Raw genomic sequence first — 24,342 nt, forward strand, 5'->3', positions numbered from 1 at the left:
CAGCTCACAGCCACCCTGTCTCTTCCCACTGACTCAGAGGCTCTGGGCAGGAAGGGGTCTGAATCAGAGGTCAGCCCACTGTCCCCATTCACAGAGCCCAAAGCATGGAATTAGTCCAAAGTCCCAGTTCACAGGACCTGGAGCTTGGAAAGAAGTGACACATCAAAGCTGACACAGGGAACGAGGGGCAGGATGGGATTGGCCCCCTCCTCCACAACGACCAAGCACTTCTACCGAGCACCGAGGACCAAGTCTGTGCCAGATAGCTGGGGACACAGGAGCACCAAAAAGATTAAGGCAGGGTATACATTTGCTCTCAGAGTGCTTCTGTCCAGCTTGGGGAACAATGCCAACTAGCACACAACCATTGTTAGATGCCTTCTAAACTGCAAGGGACAAGATGACAGAGTTCTTCAAGGCCTGGCACAGGGACTCATCTCCTCACTCTTCCCAAACCACCACCTCTGAATCAGTCATCACAGACATTATCATGTCCATTCTTCACAGCGAATGCTGGAACAGGCACGAGCACCCTCAAGCAGCAAGCAGGTTGCCTCTGGAGAGTCAAGCCACACCCACCTCCTCACCAGCTTCCAAGGCCAACAATGATGAGTAAGAAGGTGAGAGACCTGCCTTACCAAACAGCAAAATGCACTGTCATGGCCCTGGCCGGTTGGCTCAGTGGTAGAGCGTTGGCCTGGTGTGCAGAAGTCCTGGGTTCGATTCCTGGCCAGGGCACACAGGAGAAGCGCCCATCTGCTTCTCCACCCCTCCCCCTCTCCTTCCTCTCTGTCTCTCTCTTCCCCTCCCGCAGCGAGGCTCCATTGGAGCAAAGATGGCCCGAGCGCTGGGGATGGCTCCTTGGCCTCTGCCCCAGGCGCTAGAGTGGCTCTGGTCGCAACAGAATGACGCCCTGGAGGGGCAGAGCATCGCCCCCTGGTGGACAGAGCGTCGCCCCCTGGTGGGCGTGCCGGGTGGATCCCGGTCGGGGGCATGAGGGAGTCTGTCTGACTGTCTCTCCCCGTTTCCATCTTCAGAAAAATACAAAAAAAAAAAAAAAATGCACTGTCATCAAAACAGCACGACACTGGTTCCAGGAAAACATCCAGGGGGAACCCATAAAGAAACTCAAGCCTGACCACTGCTGGCACAGTTGGTAGAACATCAACTCAGGACGCTGAAACCCTGTGGTCACTGGCTAGAGCACAGGCTCATTGGCTTGAGTGCAGGTTTGCCAGCTTGATCGCGGAGTCGCCAGCTTGAGCAAGGAGTCACTGGCTTAGCTGGAACTCTTGGAATCAAAGTAGGTAAGAGAAGCAACCGATAAACAACTAATGTAAAGCCACTACAAGTGGATGCTTCTCATCTCTCCTCCCTCTCTCTCTCCTTATTTGTTTCTTTGTCAAATAAAATAAAATAAAATAAAATAAAATAAAATAAAATAAAATAAAATAAAATAAAATAAAATAAAATAAAAAGATGCCTGGCCTGGTGGCACAATAAATAGAGTGTCAGCCTGGAATGCTGAGGTCACCAGTTCAAGGCCCCCAGGATTGCCCAGTCAAGGCTCATACAAGAAGCAATCAATGAATAACTAGAAGAAGCAACTACAATCTTGCTCCCTCTCTCTAAAATCAGTACATATAAAATCTGAAGCCTGACCTGTGGTGGTGTTGTATCGGAACAGCGAGAAGCAGACGATCTGTCACACAACTAAGTAGCCCAATTAAGGAGTCTTTATTTTAAAGCCATGACCTCAGGGAGACCTAAGTCATTCAAATCATGCGACCCTAACATAGTTTGAAGTTAGCTTTTAAAGACAGAATTACTGGCTGATTGGGGGATGGGGAGGAGGGGAAGCCTAGCAGTGGAACAAAGCAGTGAAACAAGCTCTCTTACAGTGCTTATCTATAGGATTAATTCAGGGAGAAACATTCTGGGAACACCTGCAACCTCGCAGAACCAGCCCAAGGCCAGGGATAGGAAGTCTTTAGAAAAAGTAAGTTCTGCTACAAGTCTCTTTGTTTTAGAGAAAGTAAGTTCTGCTAAAAGTTACTTATGCTAAGAGTCTTTCTTTTATACATTTCTGTAGCACGGGTAGATAAAGCATTGACCTGAAACACTGAGGTCGCCTGTTAGAAACCCTGGGCTTGCCTGGTCAAGGCACATATGGGAGTTGATGCTTCCTGCTCCTCCCCCTCTTCTCTCTAAAAAAAAAATGAATAAAATGTTTTAAAATTTTTTAAAAAGAAAAGAAACTGAAGAACACATGAGAATGTGATGTAGGCTGAGGTGGTATTACAATTTCACAGAAAAGGTATAATTTGTCTTGTTGATTTGCCCAGAAGACAGCCTGAATCATACTTACTACCGTATACAAGAATAAATTCCAGAGGGTTCACATATTTCAGTGTAAAAATAAAAGAGTAGATGAAAGTGAGTGTCCCCACAAAGATTTGAATAAGATGGTTCATAGTAACTCTTTTCATCATTATCCCAAAACTAGAAAAAACTCAAATGTCCATCAATACAGGGGATCCTCAGGTTACGACACAGTTCCGTTCCTACGACAGTGACATAACCCAAATTTTGGTGTAAGTCGAAACACACCCTAGATTAAGTCACTTACCTATCCTAACACAGTTGTAAAATCATAATCTAGAACATAAAAACGCAAACATACCACGTTATTGTGTATTCTCCCACCAGGTGCAACCAAACTAGTTCGCCCACACAGTCCATAAGTACAATGTTAATGGCATAAACCGAAACACTCACATATCAATTTCTTTAATTTTATGGAAGTGAGCATCATAAACTCGAAACATGGTGTGTCGAGACTGAAACTGTCATAACCCAAGGACCACCTGTACCTGAAAGTTGGTATAGCCTCATAATGAAATACAACTCAACAATAAAAAGGAACAAAATACTGATAAACACAACGTGGACTCGAAGGTAATAAGCTGAGTAAGAGAAGCCAAACTCAAAAGACTACATGTTGTATTATTCTGTTTATGTGACTTTCTGAAAAAAACAAAGCTACAGTAACTAAAAACAGATCATTTGGTGCCAGGGGCTGGGGACAGGGAAGGAACTGACTATAAAGACAGGAGGAGCCTAACCTGTGGTGGCACAGTAGATAGAGTATCAACCTGGAATGCTGAGGTCAGGGTTCAAAACTCTGGGTTTGCTCAGTCAAGGCACATACAGCAAGCAAAGAACAATTAAAGTGAAGCAACTATGAGTTGATGTTTCTCGCTCCCCCTACCTCCTCTCTCTGTAAAATCAATCAATAAACTTTTTTTTTTTTTAAAAAAAGAGAAATATGGCCCTGGCCGGTTGGCTCAGTGGTAGAGCATCGGCCCGGCATGCAGGAGTCCCGGATTCGATTCCCACCAAGGCACACAGGAGAAGCGCCCATCTGCTTCTCCACCCCTCCCCCTCTCCTTCCTCTCTCTCTTCCCCTCCTGCAGCCAAGGCTCCACTGGAGCAAAGTTGCCCAAGCGCTGAGGATGGCTCTGTGGCCTCTGCCTCAGGCGCTAGAATGGCTCTGGTTGCAACAGAGCAATGCCCCAGATGGGCAGAGCATCGCCCCCTGGTGGGCATGCCGGGTGGATCCCAGTCGGGCGCATGCGGGAGTCTGTCTGACAGCCTCCCCATTTCCAACTTCAGAAAAATACAAAAAAATAATAATAAATATTAAAAAAAATTAAATTAAATTACAAAAAAGAGAATAGGAGGAGACTTGGGGTGATGGAAACATTCACTGTCTTTTTGTGTGTGGGTGTGTGTGTGACAGAGACAGAGAGAGGGACAGATAGGGACAGAAAGAAAGGGAGAGATGAGAAGTATCAATTCTTTGTTGCGGCACCTTAGTGTTCATTGACTTCTTTCTCCTATGTGCCTTGAGGGGGGCGGGGCTACAGCAGAGCTAGTGACCCTTTGCTCAAGCCAGCGACCTTAGGTTCAAGCCAGTGACCATGGGGTCATGTCTATGATCCCACGCTCAAGCTGGAGACCCTGCGCTTAAGCTGGTGAACCCGCGCTCAAGTCAGTGATCTCGAGGTTTCTAATCTGGGTCCTACGTGTCCCAGTTCCGTCCCAGTTAGACGCTTTATCCACTGCACCACCGCCTGGTCAGGCCCCATTCACTGTCTTGATGGTGGTGGGTGATAGTTTCACGGATATATGCATATATCAAGACATAAAATTTTGTAATTTATGCAGTTTATTGTCTTTCGATTATATCTCAATAAAGCTGTGAAGGAAGGGAAGGAAGCAAGAACTAACCTGGCAATCTTCAGCAAATAGAGGATTGCCCTTATACCATGGCAGAGTCGCACTATGAATTGTGTAGCTACTAAAGACAAGAGTTCTCTGTATGTATATTGACTATTAAGTGGAAATAGCAAATTGCAAGGCAACGTTCATTGATCGCATCCCGTATGTGTCACTAGCACTGAGAAGGGGTCGTCTTCCAGAAAGGCACTTCCAAGGGGAACACTGTCCCACACTGCCCCCTAGTGGAAATCTTGGAGATAGGTCTATTTAACTCACATCTCATTACAAGTTCTTTTCCAAGAACTTTCTTAATACCATAATAAATTAAACAGCTCTTATCAAGATCACCAGTGACCAAACGTTGAATTGTAGTAAGATATGCAGGTTCTTGTCAAAGTTTCCCCCTCACCCTGATACAGCCATAGTATTTGCAATTCCTTAGCACCGGGATATTTTCATGTGTCCCATATTGGGGAGATCTGGGTTTGGGGAGATCTGGGTGTGCTGCGAGGGGCTCGGGCTTGAATCAGGAAAGACAAATGAGACATCCCTAGGAAGATGATGCGACCAAACACAAGGATGCCTTTCCAGCTCTAGGCTGTCCCTAACCACCGCCCCTGAAACGCAAGAAATACCGCCCCTGAAACGCAAGAAATACCACCCCTGAGCATTAACCGCGTGCACTGCCAGAATCAAACGCGCTCAAACCCTCGCGCAGGAGCATTACAGAACCCCGACACACACACACCCATCCCTCCGGCACACACACACACACACACACACACACACACACACACACACCCATCCCTCCGGCACACACGCGCGCGCGCGCACACACACACACACACACACACACATCCCTCCGGCACACACGCACACACACACACACACACACCCCCATCCCTTCGGCGCACATGCACACACACACACCCATCCCTCCGGCACGCACGCACACACACACATACACACACACACACATCCCTCCGGCACACACGCACACACACACACACACACCCATCCCTCCGGCACACACGCACACGCACACACACACACCCATCCCTCCGGCACACACGCACACGCACACACACACACCCATCCCTTCGGCACACACGCGCACACACACACTCATCCCTCCGGCACGCACACACACACCTATCCCGCCCCTCCGCGGAATGAGAGTACGCATGAGTGCAGAGATGGAGGAGGCGGGTTCTGCTCACTGGGCCGCCCGGGTGGCGGGTAGGCGGGACATGAGGGGAGGGAAAGGAGTTCCGCTTCCGCTGAGAGCCGGAAGTCACTGTCTCCCGGGTGAACGAGGCTGTTGCAACAAGGCAGGGCGACTGCAGGTGACGGTTCGCGCGGGAGGGTGTTGGAATCGTAAGGGCTGGGTGTTCTTCGACCCGGGGCTGCTTACGGGGTCCTGATGGAGGCGTCAAGGACCCCGGGTTTGGAGGGTGGCCCGTGAGGGAACTTGACTCCCCCGGGTCGCAGCCGCCTAAACACGGCTCCTTGAAGGCCTGATTTCTACCAGTAGGAGGCGACGCCGAAGCCTTGGTGAGCCTGTAGGGACGGCTCACCCCTCCACCTCTTGAGTTACGACAATATCGGGCGCCGACCCCTCTTCCATCCCTCCCTTGGCGTATTTGTATTTATGCCTTCCTCATCGAAGAACAGGCCGGGACCTCTAGGGCTTTTATGGACAAGCTAGCCCCCTAATCTGGGGTGGGGGAGGGGTATTGTAGTCACAGGGTAAAATGAGACTTTAGGACCCATCTGTAGCTTCTGATTCAGGGGACTCATTTATTTATTGAACAAATAGTTACTGCGCGCTTAACCCATGCCAGGCAGTATGCGTTCTGGGGCTTCAGCAGTGGGTAAATCATGCCCTGTCCCTTCACCTCCTCAAAACTGATATTCTGGGGTGGGGGATCTGAGGCTCACCTCAGGCCCTTATCCCAGGGCCGGGCTTTGGGATAAAACTGCCCTGGCAGGTGAGAGCATGGGCTACAGAACTGACCACATCTTACTAAAACCTGCAAGGTCTTGTAGGGTCTGGCTGTAGCTTACTTCTTCTGTCTCTTCTCATAACTATCCCCATTGTTCACTGAGCTTCAGCTGTACCAGTCATCTTTCTCTTTCTCAAAATAAGCTTCGGCCTCACAACCTTTGCCGTTGCTGTTCCCTCTGCCTAGACTACCTTGCATGGTGCCTTCTCTCATCATTCAGGCCTCGGCTTAAATGACTTACCCAGAGAGTCCTTGCCACTCTGCCCTTATCTGAAGTAGCCCTATTCAGGAAGCATTCACCTAGCACTGGTATTAACCACATAGGACTTAACAATATTTGGAATGATTTCACTTATTAATTTGTTAAAGAGTCTGTCTTCATCCACTACAATATAAGTTTCATAAGAGCAGATAGATACCTTGGCTGCCTTGATTGCTGCATTACTGTGGTTTAATGTGGGCCTGGCATTTTTTCATTCATTTGCTCAGTAAATATCTGTTGAGTGCCAGCTCTGTGCCATGAATAATTCTTGGCTCTGAGCATACAAAAAAAAGACAAGTCCCAACCCTCATGGAATGTACATTTAAAGCATGGGTTGAAGATGCAGGGAAACTAATGAGGCTGTTGTGATAATCCAGGCCAGAGATTACCAAGACTGCAGACTCAGACCAGGGTACTGGCCCTGGATATGGTGAGAAGTGGTCAGATTCTGAATGTATTTTAGAGGAGTAGTATTATCAGGATCAGATAAAGGATTGTGTGAGAGAGAGAGAGAGAGAGAAATCAAGACAACTCCCAAGGTTTTTGGAAAGATGGGTTTGCCATCAGCTGAGATGGGGAAGACTAAGATAGAGCAGATTGAGATGTCAGGAGCTTGGTTTTGAAAGGTTATGTTTAAATGTTTGTTGACATCAAGTGGAGGTGTGACCAAGACAGGTAGACTGGTAGTCTGTGGTTCAAACCAGAAAGGAAGGTGGCATCAGTGTAGAAGAGGCATTTGAAGCCCAGAGGTGGGTGAGACCTTCATGGAGGTGAGTGTAGTTTGGGGTGGGGGGTGAGCTTGTGTACTCATATCATTAGAGAAGTGGTGAGGTAACTCAGCAGCAAAAGCAGAGAGTAAAAGGAGCTGCCAGTGAGTCGGGTGTGAGAGTGCAGGAGTCTGAGGACCCATTGGGAAGGACGGGAAGAGAGAACCAGTGTGTCTAGTGCCCTGAGGAGTAGTATTGGGCAGGTAGTGGAGAGAGAATAGGAAGGAATACAGATAGTAACTACAGACAGCTCTACTAGAAAAGCCTGCAGAGAATTAGGTGTTTCGTTTTGTTTGTTTTTGTTTTTATTTTTAAAAGATTTTATTTATTCATTTGAGAGAAAGAGAGAAGGGGGGACAAGAAGCATCAACTCCTGTGTGTACCTTGACCAGGCAGCCCCAGGGTTTTGAACCAGTGACCTCTGTTCCAGGTCGTCATTTTATCTACTGCACCACTACAGTCAGGCCTCATTTTGTTTGTTTGTTTTAATGGGAAGGGTAGTAACAAGTGTGTTTGTTAATGATCCAGTACAGAGAGAAAATGTGATGTTGGGATCCAGGACACAAATTGTTTTTTGGGAACCACAGACATTCTTCCAAGGCAAAGGAGGGAAGGCCAAATGGGTGGTCCTGGGGACTTGTGGGTGTCCTCTGCAGACTCCTGTTTACTCAGTGACTTAGAAGCATCTCAATTAAGAATGAGGATGCGCCTGACCAGGCGGTGGCGCAGTGGACAGAGCATCAGACTGGGATACAGAGGACCCAGGTTCGAGACCCCGAGGTTGCCAGCTTGAGCGCGGGCTCATCTGGTTTGAGCAAAGCTCACCAGCTTGGACCCAGGGTCGCTTGCTTGAGCAAGGGGTTACTCGGTCTGCTGAAGGCCTGTGGTCAAGGCACATATGAGAAAGCAGTCAATGAACAACTAAGGTCTCGCAACGAAAAACTAATGATTGATGCTTCTCATCTCTCTCTGTTCTTGTCTGTCTGTCCCTGTCTGTTTCTCTCTCTGACTCTCTCTGTCTCTGTGTAAAAAAAAAAAAAAAGGAATGAGGATGCTGTAACAGCATGGATAGACCTAGATAGTACTGTGCTAAGTGAAATAAGTCAGAGAAAGACAAATAGCATATGATCTCACTTATATGTGGAATATGAACCAACAAAACAGAAATAGACTCATAAATTCAGAGAACAGACTGATGGTTGCCAGAGGGGAGAGGGTTGGGGGATTGGGTGAAAAAGGTTAAGATAGAACACTTTGTAAAGTATATGATTGTCTAACCACGTACTCCTGAAACCAATAATATTGAATGTAAACTAATGTAAACCAGCAGGGGTCACTGGTTCAATCCCCAGTCAGGGCTTGTGCAAGAACAGATCATTGTTCCAGTGTCTTTCTCTCTCTTCTCTCTTTCCCTTCCTCTTTCTCTAAAATTATTATTTTTTTTAATTTTAAAAAGGTGTTTGTTTTTTTTAAAGAATGCGGATATTACATAAGTGATTGCTAGGCCCTGGCCGGTTGGATCAGCGGTAGAGGGTTAGCCCACAGTGGGAAAGTCCCAGGTTTGATTCCCAGTCAGGGCACACAGGAGAAGTACCCATCTGCTTCTCCACCCTTCCCCTCTCCTTTCTCTTGATCTCTCTCTTCCCCTCCTGCAGCTCCAATGGAGCAAAAGTTGGCCTGGCACTGAGGATGGCTCCATGGCCTCCGCCTCAGGTGCTAGAATGGCTCTGGTTGTAACGGAGCAATGCCCCAGATGGGCAGAGCATCGCCCCCTGGTGAGCATGTCAGGTGGATCCCGGTGGGGTACATGCAGGAGTCTGTCTGTCTGCCTCCCCGCTTCTCACTTTGGAAAAATACAAAACAAAAACAAAAAACAAAACAAAAAAACCCCATAAGTGATTGCTAAATATGAATGAAACTGGTTTTCTTCTGGCAGACAGCTGACCCTCCACACACACCCTGTCATGGAGGAATGATGCTATAACCAGCAGTGGAAAGAGAGAGACAGATAGAGTGTGACTGGGGTGCAAGAGGGAAGGGGAGTTCCTTGGCAGGTTCAGGACTGGTGAACGCAGAGCCCTGAGCCCAGCACCTGGCACAGAGATGTACTCAGTGGCCACTGCCTCTAAGACATAATGTCCCAATGGCACCGAACCCCATCATTTTCCCCAACACTGTTCTTTGTATTGGATATCAGAGAGTCATGCCACTTTCTCCCCCTGCCTACCAACTCTGTTGCCTACCACAACCTTGGAAGTCTTCCTGAACTTTTACTATCACCGTACTCACTCACTCCACTGACTTGTCTCCTCAGTCTTGCCAACTACCATCCATCCACCCCAAGCAGCCTGGCCCATTCTGATTTCATCTTTATTCAGACTGCCCTGTAGTACTCACTCCCTTGTTAATATAAAGTTATGTTGTTTTTCTCCCATGGCCTTCAGGATTCAGCTAAACATGTGAAACACTCCTGCCCGCTCCCTCTTCACCCTGCCCTCCCCACCTGCCTGGTTCCCAGCACTGGCCCAGTGCTCAGATACCTCCCCCTCTGCCTTGCACAAGCTGTTTCACTGCTCGAAACACTTCTCTGCAGTAGCCCTCTGTGGAGAGGCTGCCCAGGGAGCCTGGTGTAGGCCTTCTCAAATCCCTTGCGTGTCATTCCTCCTGTACGGTACTTGCATGTCCCTTGACAAGAGAAGCAGCTGCTCCTAAAATCACCAGCTCCTGAACACTTAGGCTCTGCTCAGCCCTGGGCACAGGCCTGTCAGCAAGTTCCTCCTGACATCCTCACAAGGAACAGTGGCTTCCTGTGTAGGTGTGGCCGCTAAATGGGACCTACACTATTCAAGCACTTACAATTTTTTTTTAGCCAGAGAGACAGAGAGAGGGACAGACAGACAGAAAGGGAGAAAGATGAGTAGCATCAACTCTTCGTTGCGGTACCTTAGTTGTTCATTGACTGCTTTCTCATATGTGCCTTGACCAGAGGGCTCCAGCTGAGCCAGTGACCCCTTGCTGAAGCCAGTGATATTGGGCTTCAAGCAGTGACCTTTGGTCTCAAGCCAGTGACCATGGGGTCATGTCTATGATCCCACACTGAAGCCAGCAACCCCACACTGAAGCTGGTGAGCCCACACTCAAGCCGGCCATCTTAGGATTTCTAACCTGGGTCCTCTGCATTCCAGGCCAGTGCTCTATCCACTGTGCCACCACCTGGTCAGTCCCAGCCTGAACAGAGCCTAAGTGTTCAGGAGCTGGTGATTTTAGGAGCAGTTGCTTCTCTTGTCAAGGGACACTTATAATTTGTCATGTCAGCCCCTCTGAGGTAGCAACCTCTTTTATAAATAAGGAAGCTGAGGCACAGAGATTAAGTAACCTACTTGAGGTCTGTAGTAAGTGAGGGGGCCAGGGTTAAAATCCAGAACCTGCTCCCACCCACTACCTAGAGTGCACTGGGATTGTCTGCAGGTCCTCCCTTCACCATGGTCCAGCCAGCCTGTCTTCCCGGCCTGCTTCCCAGAGCATGTGGAGGGCCTCATGGGTCCCCTGGGTCACTGACTTCTGGCCCTCTCTCCCAGCAGGTCTGCCCTCCTGCCAACATGGGGCGCAGAAAGTCAAAACGGAAGCCACCTCCAAAGAAGAAGATGACAGGCACCCTAGAGACCCAATTCACATGCCCCTTCTGCAACCATGAGAAATCTTGTGACGTGAAAATGTGAGCGAGGAATGGGGGCCAGGGATCCGGCCTCACGGGGCCACCCCTACCCTCAATTGGGAACTGGCTCCCCCGTAGACACGGGCCTCTTTGCTCACCAGCCTCTCCGTCTCCTCCCACTCCAGGGACCGTGCCCGTAACACCGGAGTCATCTCTTGTACTGTGTGCCTAGAGGAATTCCAGACGCCCATCACATGTATCCTTGAAAAGCTGGGCTTTATCCAGGGCTGGGGGTGAGGTGGTTTAGGGCTGCCCTGCCCGATGTCGGCTGCTTGTGGGCATCTGGCCAAGTGCAGGGGGCTAAAACACAGCCCCTGCACCTCCGGCCCTGCTGTGTGCCCTGCATGGGTCAGAGGAATGGGTGCCAGACGCTTGCTTAGATGGGGTGGCAGTGTGCAGAGCAGGGGTCTGTCTGACATCAGCATGAGCAGCAGAAGTATGTACAGGAAGGGGCCCGATACCAGCAGTTGCCCTTGACTTCAGCGGCTCAGATCTGTCAGAACCAGTGGACGTGTATAGCGATTGGATAGACGCCTGTGAGGCGGCCAATCAGTAGCAGTGCAGAAGACCCACCCCCTTGGCAGCCGTGCTGCCGTGGACCGGCCCACTGGGTACCAATCCAGAGACATTCCTGAGGTCCAGGGTGTGGGTCCAGGGCCCTTGCAGCCGTGTGGGTGTGGGTGTAGAGGGTGTGGGTGTGAATTTGTAGCTGCAAGTGTGGCCATGGCAGTGTGCTCATGGGCAGGGGTTGAGGTTGAGCGGTGCTGGGCCCTGGGGCCTGAACTTTGGCCCCAAAAGCCTTTGACTTGCTCCCTCCTTCTGCCCCTGACCCTCCTGGCTCTGGGGTCCTGGCTTCTCCAGGGGCCAGTGTCCTGACACCCTGGGTGACGGCAGGCACCAGAGATTACCTCGGAACTCTCCAGCCTCCTCAGCCACCTCCCCAGCAACTTGCCCATTTGAACTGGGCTGCCAGCCCTCCTCTGCCTTCCAAGGACTATGGCCTGGGATTTAAAACCATAGATCCCTCACCTGGGCCCTGGCGGGGTGGCCCTGGTTCATGTTTAGTTGCTTTTGTAGAAGAGAGAGGGGCTGGGTCTGGGACAACTGTCATGAGCCCTTAAATAAAGCAGCCCATGCAAACTTCTGGCTCTTTGATTTCCTGGGGGCTTAGTGAAGGGGGAGAAGGAGACTGACCTGGCATGCCTGTGGGAGTGGAGTTTGGTCAGTCCTTCAGACTGTCCAACACTTGTCCACTGGACAAGCAATTCAGGGTGAAACCAGGCCAGTGATGGGTGTAAGGAACACCAGTGATGCCACAAACATTTGGGCAAGCATTAATCCCATTGAAAAACAGGGTCAACAGAACCTGGGGTGGGGTGGGGTGGGGTAGGCTGTGGGGGTCAGGGAAGGCTTCCTGGCCTGAAGGAACTAACGTTCAAGGGCCACCCTGTGCCAGTCACTGCTCCCAGGCTTGCCTTCATTACCTTACCCTGTGAGGCAGGTGCCCCAGTTCACAGATGAGGAAACAGGCCAGAAATGGGAGCTCTCGAGCCCAAGGTCTCACACCAGAGGTCCTTAAACTCAGGACACCTGGCTTCTACAATTCAGGGTTCAGGCTGAGAGAATGTCTCTTGGTTTTGTGGGGACTGGGGTGGACAGGTCTCTCGAGAAAAATAACGGTCCACAAAAGGGACCTTTGTCCAGGGCTGGTGAGAAGTATCAAAGGCTGTGGGCGGTGCCAGGTGCAGGAGTGTGGTACAGTATATGCTGGTCTTTGTCCCTGTTCCTGACACACAGCTCCTAAAACCCTTGGAAGTTCCAGAGTGGTCACCCAAGATTGGTCATCAGAAAGAACGAGTGATTACTGACTGGGAACTCAAAACCACACCCACCAACCTCCAGGAAGGGGGAGACTACAGATTAAGCTTTCTAAATACTTCAACAAGATTTGATGAAATCCTAGAACTTAAATAATTCTATTAGCTAATGTCACCCCAATAGGCTCAATTTTTTAAATAAATAAATAGCTCCTGACCAGTGGCTCAGTGGTAGAGTGTCGACCCAGCATGTAGATGTCCCGGGTTTGATTCCCAGTCAGGGCACATAGGAGAAGCGACCGTCTGCTTCTCCACCGTTCCCCCTCTCGCTTCTCTCTCTCTCTCTCTCACTCTCCCCCCCCTCCTGCAGCCATTGCTCAATTGGAGCGAGTTGGGCCCAGGCGCTGAAAAGGGCTCAGTGGCCTCCACCTCAGGCGCTAAAGAAAGCTCAGTTGAGCCATAGAGCAAGGGCCCTAGATGGGCAGAGCATCACCCTCTAGTGGGCTTGCCGGGTGGATCCCTGTTGGTCAGGGCACATGTAGGAGTCTGTCTCTGCCTCCCCTCCTCTCACTGAGATAAATATGAAGTAAATAGATTTGATGAGCTTCCAAGTTGGTGAACACATGGAGGTATCAGGAGGGTGGTGCACATGGAGAAGGCATGGCAGCTCTGCGCCCCTTCCCCCTGCCGGGCCCTGTGCAGCTCTTCCATCTGGCTGTTCCTGAGTTACATCATTCTGTAATAAACCCGTAATCTGATAAAATGTTTCTCTGAGTTCTGTGAGCTTACCCTAGTAGATAAATCTAACCCGAGGAGAGGGTCATGGGAAAACAGAATCTATGGCCAGCTGGTCAGAAGCACCTAGACTTGCAACTGGGGGCTGAAGTGGGGGAGGGACACCTTGTAGGACTGAGCCCTTATTCTGTGGGATCTGACACTCTGGGTAGAGTGTCAGAATTTTCATTGCTTGGTAGTGCTGGAGAAAGCACGTACCTGAACATGGCTGATGTTGCGCTCCTGGGCTATGCATGGTATCCTCATGGGTTTAGGGGTCCTGACACTCAGCAGCCTGGGGCAGGTCCAACTCCGCCTCTTGAGCCTGAGCAGCAGGGGACCTGTGCTTTGGATTTCTCTTGATGCCCTGAGATGCCCCTTCCTGGTGGTCCCACCTTCCCTCCAGGGTCCCAGGTTAGATATCCTGGCCCAAACAGGAGCCACTGGCACAGGCAGAGTGGCAGATGTGCCTGAGTGGGGTTGCCTCTGGGGTCTAAGGAAGAGAGGCTTGGCCCTCTGGCACCCAGGGCCCTCCCACCCCAGTCTCACGGGCCCAGTGCTAATATGGTGCTGTTTTCCAGGGAGGCAGGGCCCAGAGCCAGGCATGGATCCTCCTCAGCATAGCTTCCGCAGCTGGCCCTGAGGGAGCAGGACTCACAGTAGCCAGGCCAAGAGCGTCTGGAATCCAGTTTACGAGGCCCCAGGGGCTTCTGGTGTCTGTCTCTGCAGATCCCCTTGTTCCAGCCCCATCCTCTGCCCTGGCAAAGGCAGGGAGAAGGCTGTTCTGTGACCCCTGCATGGCTGCACTGTTTCCTTGGAACTCTGACAGTTGGTAGCATGCAAGAGGTGTGACGGGCCAATGTCACGGAAGAACAGGGTCCCTTCTAAAACATAGGGATACTGGGGGGTCTGTCCACAGACTTTTATGGTCCTGGAATGGCAGACGAGACCAGAGAATCACCCCTAAAGAGAGGGCAGTGAGCCGGTGCACAAGGCAGTCACGCCCCAGTCAGCTACTTAACTGCTCTGCCGGTTGGTAAAGGACCATTGACCTGGGCCCCCAAAATGCCCATCCTTGCCCACTGCCCTGTCCCCTCTCACCCCACCCCCCAAAGATGCACTCCCACAAAGGACTAATGGAGTCCTTCTGCCCACAGGGGCCTCTAGGACCCAACTTGTCCATTGTCATTGGTTGGTGCCAAATGTCATCCTGTTTGGAGTCATTTAAGCTTCCCCATAACCCTATAAGCCTTGCTGTTCCCATTTCCCAGATGGAAAAAGAGGCCTAGAGAGGGGAGGTGACTTGCCCAAGGTCACCTGTCCCATCTGGCACATCCCACCACTTAGACTCTTTCTCACAACTCACAAGCTCCCCGGAAAAGTACATGGGTACTGAGCATGTGTGTGTGGGTTTTGTATAACACGTGGAGAAGTGCGTTGTTATATGTCTTTATGTGGGAGTCTGTATACTGCATGTGTGTGTATCTGTGTTTGCCTCTAAGGCTGCAGAGAGCATGTGCACACCGTACCCACCAAGTGGTGTGTGGGGGGATTGTGTATGAGTGTATGCTTGTCCCTCCTGGGTCCAGCCAAGTGGCTGTGAGCTCCTTGTATGTATGTTAGGGTACGTGTTCCTGTACAGATGTGTGTTCCCAGCAACGAAGCATATCTGAGCAAGGCTGTTTGAGCATATGCAAGAGCCATGCTGACTCCAGGACAGAGCAGCTTGAGTCTTCGGATGATTTTACAGTCATTTATTGTGCTCCAGTGAAATAGAAAAAGTGCTCGCGTTAAAAATACTGCTGTCACATTCACATAACACCATCGCTGCAAACCAAACCGTGTGTGTCCGCTGGGTCTCTGGGCATGCAGTTGGTTCCCACTGTGGGAATGGGGTCGGGACAGGCCGAGCCTGGACTCTGAAGGGCTTTGCTTGGGGGGCTTCTTGTCCTGGGGAGAACCCACCTGTGAGGGAACGGGGGGACAGCCGGGGTAGCTTTGCTCAGTGTGTCCTTTGGGTGCTATTGAGAACACCCGGCTCAATGTTCGAGTCTGCAGTGTTCCAGCGAGGAGGTTCCCCTCCCTCCCACAGTCCCCCCGGGTCTGCTTCCCCCAAACTTTAACCCTGTAGGCAGGTGCCAGGGGCTGGAGGGCGCCATGCAGGGTGCGGGGAAGTCAGCAGGGCCAGGCCAGGCCCTGCTAAGAGCAGCAGCCAGCCTCCCTGGGGGGAAGGCAGGAGGCCCAAGGCCCTAGGCAGAATTGTAGTAGTTGTGTGGGTGGTGGTTGTGGGCAGGCTCGCCCAGCTCCTCAGGCGTCAAGCAGTATTTGGGGTCATAGACCTGACGCGGCAGCCCGTACACCGTCATGCCCCGTTGTGAGGCCCCCTTATTGCTGCCCATCTGCAGGCTGACATTGAGAGTGTCACAGTGCTCCATGCCCAGCCCTGGCTCGAAGATCTGCCGCTTTGTCCCAGGAGCCGTCATGCCAGCCTGTGAAAGGCAGCGAAGTCAGGCCATGGGCACAGTAAGGGCAAGAGCCCCACCAGCCTTCCCCTGGCCCCCCACACACCTGGCTGGCTCCTTTGTTGGTACCCATCTGCAGGCTGATGGTGGCCTGGTCCAGGGGCTGATCTGTACCCAGCTTGGGGTCATAGAGGTGGCGCCGGGTACCATAGGCCGTCATGCCCTGCTGGCTGGCAAACTTGTTGGTGCCCATCTAGAGAAGCAGAAGGAGAGTCACCTTGAGGGTTACAGAGCCTCACCACTGATGTCCATGGACACTCACATGGCCCTCTAATGAGGCATTGTTTCCACCATCAGGCTACAAACTGGAAACAGGCCCAGAGAAAGTGCCACAGCTCAGCAAGTGGCTCTGGGCACCCAGGCCTGACTTCCAGGGTTCAAGTCTCAGCTTGGCCACTCATCACTTGGGTGATCGTGACAAGTGAGCTAGCTTCTCCAGGCCTCGGTTTCTATATAAATGATGTGATGGTAACAATACCGACCTTCTGGAGCTGTTGGAGGACTGAGTTAGCATACAGAGTTAGAGCACAGCACCTAACATGATTAAGGCCAAATATGCTGTCCCCCAAAGCCTGCTGGCACTAGGATGCCTTCCTGGCCTCCTAAACCTCCAGCCTCAGCTGAGCAGCAGTGAGACCCAGGGCTAGGGGCAGTACCTGCAGCCCGATGATGTTTCGCCCTTCTCGAAGCTTCTCTGGCTCAAATTTTCGCTCCTGCTTCTCTGCATACTTTACCCCCACATTCACCTTGTTCCCTTTCGTCTTGGCCTGGGGGGAGGAAGGGAGCATAGATTAACAAGGGAGCCTCGGGCTGCACTGTCCCCTTCTAGCATCTGCTCTGCCCCTCCCAACACACTGGGCTTAGGGATATGAGTGGCCCCACTCAAATCCCAGCCCAGACCACCAGTCCCTCTGGCCCGAGACCACCTTGACTCACACTCACCATGCTAGCCAGGGCCAGGAGGGTGGACTGCACCTGGGTGTGGTTGGTGTTTTCGAACAAGTCATTTGCCTCAAAGATGTCGTGGGGCTTCACCCCATACTTGGTGATGGCCTTGATGAAGTTGCCTATGTTCTCCAGCTGGGGGAGCAGGTGGTAGTGAGTGGTAGGGAGTGCAGGGTGTCTTAAGTGGCTGTGGTGAGGGGCTGAAAGAGTTAGAGGCTCACCTGGTGCCAGTTTTGTGTTGACTCATTAATCTTCTTCACAGAGCCTGGCTGGAGCTTATTGATGAATCTGCACAGAGCAGGGGAGAGGAGTGACAAAGGTGGCCCCACCCAAAGAACAAGAGGTCAGGATGACAGTTGGTAGGCGACATCCATTTTGCTGTTTCCCACTGCAGTCCACTCTCACCTAGAGCCCCATCCCACCCCATGACCACCCACCCCCAAAACACAGGCAGGACCAAGACAGGAAACCAAGTGCAGGAGCGAGACTCTGCCCCCGGTCAGAAAGCCTCCTTGTCTAAGGTGTGTGAAAATCCCCTGGTGCGCCCCCGCCGCCCTGGAGACTGAGTTTCAGTCTCCTTTACTCTTTGGAACCTCTACACCTTTGAGAGCCTGCAGCTCAGGCCTCTGACTTCTCTGCCACACTCAACCCCTTGATCTCATCCAGCCAGTCTCTTGACTTTAAATGCCACTGACATGCCAACCACTACTCAGTATCTCCCTGAAGCCCAGGCCTCCCACTCTCCAAACCAGCTCCCTACATGGGTGTCTCAAATTAAAATGCACTGCACCCTGGACTCATGGCGCCCACCTCTGCCAACAGAACTTTTGCCTTCCTCCCCAGCTCAGGAAACTTACCCATCCAGGGGCGTACATTTGTCCTTGACTCTCCTCTGCCTTCTCTTACCCCTACATCCAGTCCCTTAGCAAGGCCTCTGGCTCTGCCTTCTGAAGACATCCAGCAGGCCACAGCTCCCCACCACCATGCTTTGAGCCCCTAGCCTCTCTTTCTCTCACGAGGGCTTTTACAATGGCCTCCCTGTGGGCCCCCAGCTTCCACCTTGTCCCCTACAGACTCCGCTTCGTCTCACAGCAAGAACGGCCTTTTAAAAACAATTCTAGGCCTGGCATGTGGTGGCACAGTGGTTGGAGCATTGACCTGGAATGCTAAGGTTGCCAGTTCAAAACCCTGGGCTTGCCTGGTCAAGCAAGGCACATACAATAAGCAAGCAATGAACAACTAAAGTGAAGCAACTATGAGTTGACACTTCTTGCTCCTCCCCTCTCTTTCCTCTCTCTGTAAAGTCAATAAATTTTTTTTTAAATCTTGAAAAAATAAAAATATATAAAAATAATGCCAGTTACTCCCCACTTCAAAATGCTCCCATAGTTTCCTAATTCCTTAGTATGCTTAAAAGGCCCCATGTCATCTGGCCCTCACCGAAGTCCCTCCACTTCCCTGAATCATCCTGTGCCAGCCACTCCTTGCTGTTCCTGGAACACACAGGCACATTCCCACCTCAGGGCCTTTGCACTGGCTTTTCCCTTTGCCTGGACCACTGTTCCCTCAGACACCCACCTGGCTTCCTCCCTCACTTAGTCCAAGGCTCTACACAAATGTTACCTCTTCAGAAACACCTCCCAGACCATTCTATACAAAGCAGCAAAGCTTTACCCCACGTGGTTCCGCTCCTTCCCCACTAACTTCTCCACGTCATTTCCCACCATAGATAAGGATATGATTATTTCATCCATTGTTCAATTCATCTCCCCAATAAGACTAAAGTGCCTTGTATGCCCTGGCTGGGTAGTTCAGTTGGTTAAGTTGGTTAGAGTGTTGCCCTGATATGCCAAGACTGTGGGTTCAATCTCCAGTCAGGGCACCTACAAGAATCAACCGATGAATGCATGGATAAGTGGAACAAGAAATCAATGTTTCTCTCTCTCTCTCTCTCCCTTCTTCTCTCTCTGGAAAAGCAATTTGAAAAAACTTTAAAGCTCACTGTGAGCTCCAAGGCTGTTCACTATCCCCAGTGCCTAGACCTGGCACACAGCGGGAGCTCCAAAAAGCTTGGTGCATTGTGGACTGAGGTGGTGAACGGCTCTGCACTCTAAGGCCCAGTCGCACTGACGGAGCTGGGACACCAAGCTGTCTCCTTATTTCTTGACCCCAGTAAATTCTGTAGAACAAAATACCCTGGCGTCTCCAGCACCTAGGGTTTGATAATGAACGTTCCCAAGGGCAGACTCTAGCCTTCATGATCACCCTGCCCTGGGTCAGACTCAGAGATGCAGACAGGACCAGCGTTAGAGTTGTGGTTGAGCCTGGGATCAGGGCTTCAGAGCTATGAAGGTTTGCATCTCCCTCAGTGATTTAAGTTCTGAGAAGAGTAGAAAATCAGAACCTAGTTAAATTACTGTGGCACATCCCTCACATCACTCAGCCAGCAATGGATAGTCATTGATACCTACTGTCTTCTAGCTGTGACCTCTCTCTTGGGATGCTGGAGGCCATAAATGGGCCTGTGTGTCCTGTATGGATGATGTTTAAGACGCTAGAATCTGGAGTCGTTTCTTTTGGAACTGCAGGGACTTTGGGTGATGTGTTTTACCTGAGTCTCAGTATTCTTTCCTATTCAATGGGCACATGATTATTTGCCACCTCAGAGGACTGTTTCAAGGTCTGAGATATAAAGTGCCCAAGCCAGCTCATGGTCACTGAAGGGGTTGAGGGGGAGAGATGAATACCGGTTGGGGGTAGCCCTAGGCAGAGTCTGGACCAATGGTGCCCCACTCACTCGCAAAGAATGATGCCATCTTTGAGGCTGTCCATAAAATTGTTGCCAATGCGGCGTCCTGTCACTCCTTCAATCCACTCTCGAAGCTCCTGCTCCCGCTGGAGGTCGTACTTCTGGGCCAGCTGGGGGTGGAGGGCACAAAGATGATGGTGAGGATGTTGGGGGAAGCAGCCTTTGCTCTGTAAGCCTGATCTCCTTCCTTGTCCCTTCCCAACTAAGGCAATCCTGCCACAGCGTCCATGGGGGGGGGGGAGGGGCTCCTGAGGGGGCTGAGGGCCAGGGCTGAAGTGGCACCTGCCCAAGGGGCCATTCCAGGCATTCTGAGGTTTGGCACCAGAGAATGCAGAAAAGGGTGGGTGGAGAGATGGATGCTGTAAGTTGGGGGGGGGCCTGGCCTCCTGGTTCCCCCTCCAGGCCAAACTTGGGGCTTTGCTTTCCCTGGCCCTCCCCCCAGTCCAACCCCTGCTATAAAACGGGGCACCTCTGTCAAGGGAGGAGGAGCCCTAAGGAGGTGCCCCTGAATGCTGCCTTGCAGGGGACTGCTTTTTCTTGCATCTCTGTCTCCAGGTCCTCATCTCCACTCCAGCTCTGGCAGGGGGTCGGGGCTTGTCTTTGTCTTACTTCTGGCCCCAGTGCTGTCTGTATTTCTCTGTCTCTCTCCCTAGTCCCAAGGTCCTCAGTCTCTCTCTCCCCCAGCTCTGTCTGTCTTTCCTTAGCTCTGTCTTCCTGTCCCCATCTCTCCATGTCTGGCTGGGGGTGGGACTCATGACTCCTCCATCTGTGGGTCACTCTCCATTTCGGACACAGGTCCCCTGCCTCCGGTGGGGATGGGACTAGTCTGTCTGCCCCCTAACCTCCCCACCTGGCTACCTCTCCACCCATGTCTCAGTCTTATCTTGCTCCTGGCTCGCCCTCCCCCATCCATCTCTCTCCTGTCTCAGGCTCCCAGAAAGAATCTCCGTTTCTTATAACCCTCCGCCCCCATCCCAGACAGACTCCCAGCACCTGGGGGACAGGGCTGCACCTCCTGGGGGAGGGGGACGGGAGAGGGGGCAGCCCCCTCACCTGGCCCCAGCCTTGCCACCCCCCTCCCCAGTAGCCCGGCTTTATAAAGCTAACCGGCCCTTATATAGCGCGGCCCCGCGGGCCGGGCTCCCCGAGGCCGCCTTATATGGCATGGCGGCTCCGCTGAGCTCTGGGGCCGACGCTGAGGGGGGGCGGGGCGGGGCGGGAGCACTGAGATGTGTCTCCCGCCTGAGCACCCGCACCACACCTGCCCCCTCCTACAGCCACGAGGATCCCTGACCAAGGTTCCAGTATCAGCTCCTCACTTCCTCGCTGTGGGACTTTGCCAAAAGCCACCCGGCTCCTCAGTGTGCCTCTCTGTCTAATGGGGCTGGGACTCCTCCCCTGGCAGGCCACATGGGAGCATTCCAGTGGGTTGGTGGGTTGGGGGACTTCAAGTTCGCTGCCCTGGAGAAGTTATTGACCCCATTCTGGTGTAGAGAGGGGTGAGGCCAGGGGCCTAGCTCTGCACCTCCCTTTTGTAGGACCCTAGCTACTTGCTTGTCCACTTGGAACCTCAGTTTACCCATCCATAGCATGGAGGTCATGACTCAGTATCTTCCTAATTCCAAAATTAGAAGACCTCTCCCCTGTTTCTAATGCCCACTCTGCCCTCCTCAGCTGCCTCCTTCTCCCTTCCCTTTCTAGAGCTCACCTCCCAGGAACCTCAGCTCTCAAGCGCTCCCCAACTTCTTTATGAGGTTGGGGGAGCTGGGAAGGTCAATAGTCTCCCCCAGCCCCCACAAAAACAAAGGGTAAACAGGGGATTCTGATCAAGTAGGGTCTTCACAATGGAATGGTCCCTCTGTTTACTTGTGGTTGCCTTTATGCCCCCCATCGCACCCCCCAACAGTAGCCAGAGGCTCTGGGATGCTCAGGGGGTAGGGGAAGGTGGCCTCTAAGGCATACTTGTCCCTCTTCCCTCTCAGGTTCCAGGTCACATGGGATAAGCAGTAGGGGGTTCAGGGAAGCCCAAGAGTGAAGCCTCTGGCCTGACAGGCCATGTGGGCCTGACCCAGGGAAGCCCTCTAGCCCTACCTTGTTCTTGACCTCCGCTGACAGGCCGTAGGCGGGGCCTCGGTTGAAGTGAGCAGAGGACATTTTGGCCGGTGGTGGGCAGTGGTTACCGTAGCTCTGAAGACTGCCGCAGCAGCTGAGGCTCTGTCTGCACCCTCTTCCCTCCTCACACGTTTTTGAAGCTACGGAAGCTGCCCGGGCCTCTTCCAAAGCTGTCTCATTGGCCACAGGGGCCTGCCAAGAGGCGGGGCACCCCCCACCTCAGCCACCCCCCTTTCGTGATGTCAGGGCCTTGGTATTGGGAGCTGATTGTGTCATTGTTTCCACCTAGGGGGGCTGCCTGGGTTATTCTTTGGTGGAGGGGACTCAGCCAGACAGAGACTAACCTTTCCCCACTCCTCCCCAACCCCCACTGTACTTTGGGCCTCTGGCTGAGTCTCCCAGTCTCTTTGTATCTGTCTCTGAGGCTCTCTGTGTCTATGAGGCCATCTCTCCATGACTCTCTCCAGGGTTGAGGCAGGACTGCCACACCTGGTAGTTTAGTGAGCACCACCCTAAGTATAACTTCAGAAACTAACAGTGCATAACTATAGACAAATCCCTTCTTCTCTAGAGCCTTTGTTGCTACATCTGTAAAATGGGCTAATGATAGTGCCTGCCTAGTGAGAATGTTGGGAGTATCAGAAGAAACAAGGCCTCTGACATGCCCAGTGCTGGGCCTGGCATAGGGGAGAACTCAGGAAACAGCAGTATTCTGCTGAGTCTGGCACCCCATTTCTATCCCTTTAGCCCCTCGTGAGATCCTGGAACTCACCCTCCCCATCTACCTATGGGTTGCCTGTGCCATGGGCTGTGTCAGCCGGTTTCAGGCCCCATGGACATCCCCATTCATCCTTGCCCCAGCCAAGATGGCCTGAAGGGAATACCTGCAAGCAATCCCAGTTAGCCTGGTCCCACCGCTGGACCACAGGGTGACATGCCCACATTATGCCACATATATCAAGGCCATATTAATGACACTTGGATGACATGTCAGCAACCTACCATCCACTAATATGTTAAGAACATGCAATTTGCTGGCCACATGCTAAGGGCACAGCTGTGATATGCTAATATGACAATAGCCCTTATGTCAGGCCCTGCTCCAAGCACTGTGCATGTATCAGTTCAATCCTCACAACACCCCCAGAAGTGGACGCTGTTATTATACACAATCTAAAGATGGGGAAACTGACACAGGGTTTGCAGAATCACTTCCCGAGTCACACAGCTTGCCAATGGGCAGAGCAGAATTTGAACCCAGGTCCTTGCCCTTAATGCTAAGAAGCGAAGGCAGGTTTTGCAACCTGAGCACTGTGGACATTGGGGCTGGATAATTCTGCGTGGTGGGGGGCTGCCCTGAGCATTGTAAGACTTTAAGCAGCATCCTGGTTTCTGCCTACTAGATACGAGTAATACCTCCTTAGTCGACTCTAGACAAACAGAAATGTCTCTGGACATTAACAAATGATCCCAGAGAAGGGGGGAAGGCAGATCTCCCCCATTTGAGAACGACTGGGCTAAGGCAACTAAGGAAAGTTGTGGCGTTGAAGATACACTATAATACATAAATGAACTAACAATTAGCTCCTAGTGCATTGGATTTGTTCGGTTTTCCTCACAATAGCCTTATGAGGTGGGGTCCATATGAGGCACCGAGAGAAGCAGCACACAGCATGAGGGTGGCGGAGCCAGGATTCGAACACTCAGATGATTCCGGGATGCGGCTCACCCAGAGCCGCCCTCGGCTGGTCACAGTCGCTATTACGCATGCGAGGACCTGCGCCCGGGCCAAGCTCACGGCCCGCGCCCCCTGGCGGCCCGGGACATGTGGGGGCGGGGCCTGGCAGGGACCCGGCGGCGGTGACGCAGAAGCTGACTCACTCCAGCGGCCGCCTGGCCATTTATAGAATCCACGCGGGCTTTGAAGTCAGAGTCCAGGCACGACGGGGGTGGCGTAGGGGAGCACTTGGCGCAACCCCCAGCAGGGCAACCCAGAGTCTCCCTAAAGGGTGTTCCTTTCTGGGTTCGCCCTGTCCCTCCAATTTTGGGTCTATGCTTTTATATCTTATACTAAATCTAGGTCACTCTGTGTCCGTCCCTCTGCGTCGCCTACCCTTTTTCTACCTCCACCTATGTCTCACAATCTGTGTGTCTATGAATTTGCCTGTCCACTCTCTGTGTCTTTCTATTGTCCCCATGTCTCTCTCCATCTCTCTGAGTTTCTGTTCCATGTCTCTGAGTCACTGTTTCTCTCTCTCTCCCTCTCCCTCTCTCTCTCTCTTTCTCTCTCTCTCTCTCTCTCTCTCTCTCTCTCTCTCTCTCGATGTCC

At 51.9% G+C, this 24,342-nt stretch overlaps 2 protein-coding genes across 5 annotated transcripts; one reads left to right on the forward strand and one right to left on the reverse strand.

Annotated features, from left to right (window-relative positions):
* Positions 1-5,548: 5,548 nt before the first annotated feature.
* On the forward strand, positions 5,549-12,177 carry ELOF1 (elongation factor 1). Of its 3 annotated transcripts, none has more exons than XM_066345417.1 (4): positions 5,549-5,630; positions 10,901-11,034; positions 11,160-11,230; positions 11,526-12,177. In XM_066345417.1, exons 2-4 carry the CDS (start codon positions 10,919-10,921, stop codon positions 11,588-11,590), a joined length of 252 nt encoding a protein of 83 aa, XP_066201514.1. In that variant the 5' UTR covers positions 5,549-5,630; positions 10,901-10,918; the 3' UTR covers positions 11,591-12,177. The 3 variants fall into 3 exon arrangements, with proteins under 3 accessions (XP_066201514.1, XP_066201532.1, XP_066201523.1); XM_066345435.1 differs by lacking the exon at positions 5,549-5,630 and adding an exon at positions 5,637-5,838 and having other exon boundaries at positions 10,898-11,034; XM_066345426.1 differs by lacking the exon at positions 5,549-5,630 and adding an exon at positions 5,637-5,838.
* A 3,194-nt stretch (positions 12,178-15,371) lies between these two features.
* Positions 15,372-22,136, reverse strand: CNN1 (calponin 1). 2 transcript variants are annotated; one of them, XM_066361009.1, is made up of 7 exons: positions 21,993-22,136; positions 19,890-20,011; positions 17,314-17,380; positions 17,090-17,227; positions 16,804-16,914; positions 16,194-16,340; positions 15,372-16,114 (listed from the first exon to the last, which is right to left on the reverse strand). In XM_066361009.1, the coding sequence occupies exons 1-7, from the start codon at positions 22,053-22,055 to the stop codon at positions 15,875-15,877; spliced, it is 888 nt and encodes a 295-aa protein (XP_066217106.1). In that variant the 5' UTR covers positions 22,056-22,136; the 3' UTR covers positions 15,372-15,874. The 2 variants fall into 2 exon arrangements, with proteins under 2 accessions (XP_066217106.1, XP_066217107.1); XM_066361010.1 differs by lacking the exon at positions 21,993-22,136 and adding an exon at positions 20,895-20,996.
* Positions 22,137-24,342: the final 2,206 nt, after the last annotated feature.

Source organism: Saccopteryx leptura, chromosome 1, assembly GCF_036850995.1.
Source record: "Saccopteryx leptura isolate mSacLep1 chromosome 1, mSacLep1_pri_phased_curated, whole genome shotgun sequence".
Lineage (NCBI taxonomy): Eukaryota > Metazoa > Chordata > Mammalia > Chiroptera > Emballonuridae > Saccopteryx > Saccopteryx leptura.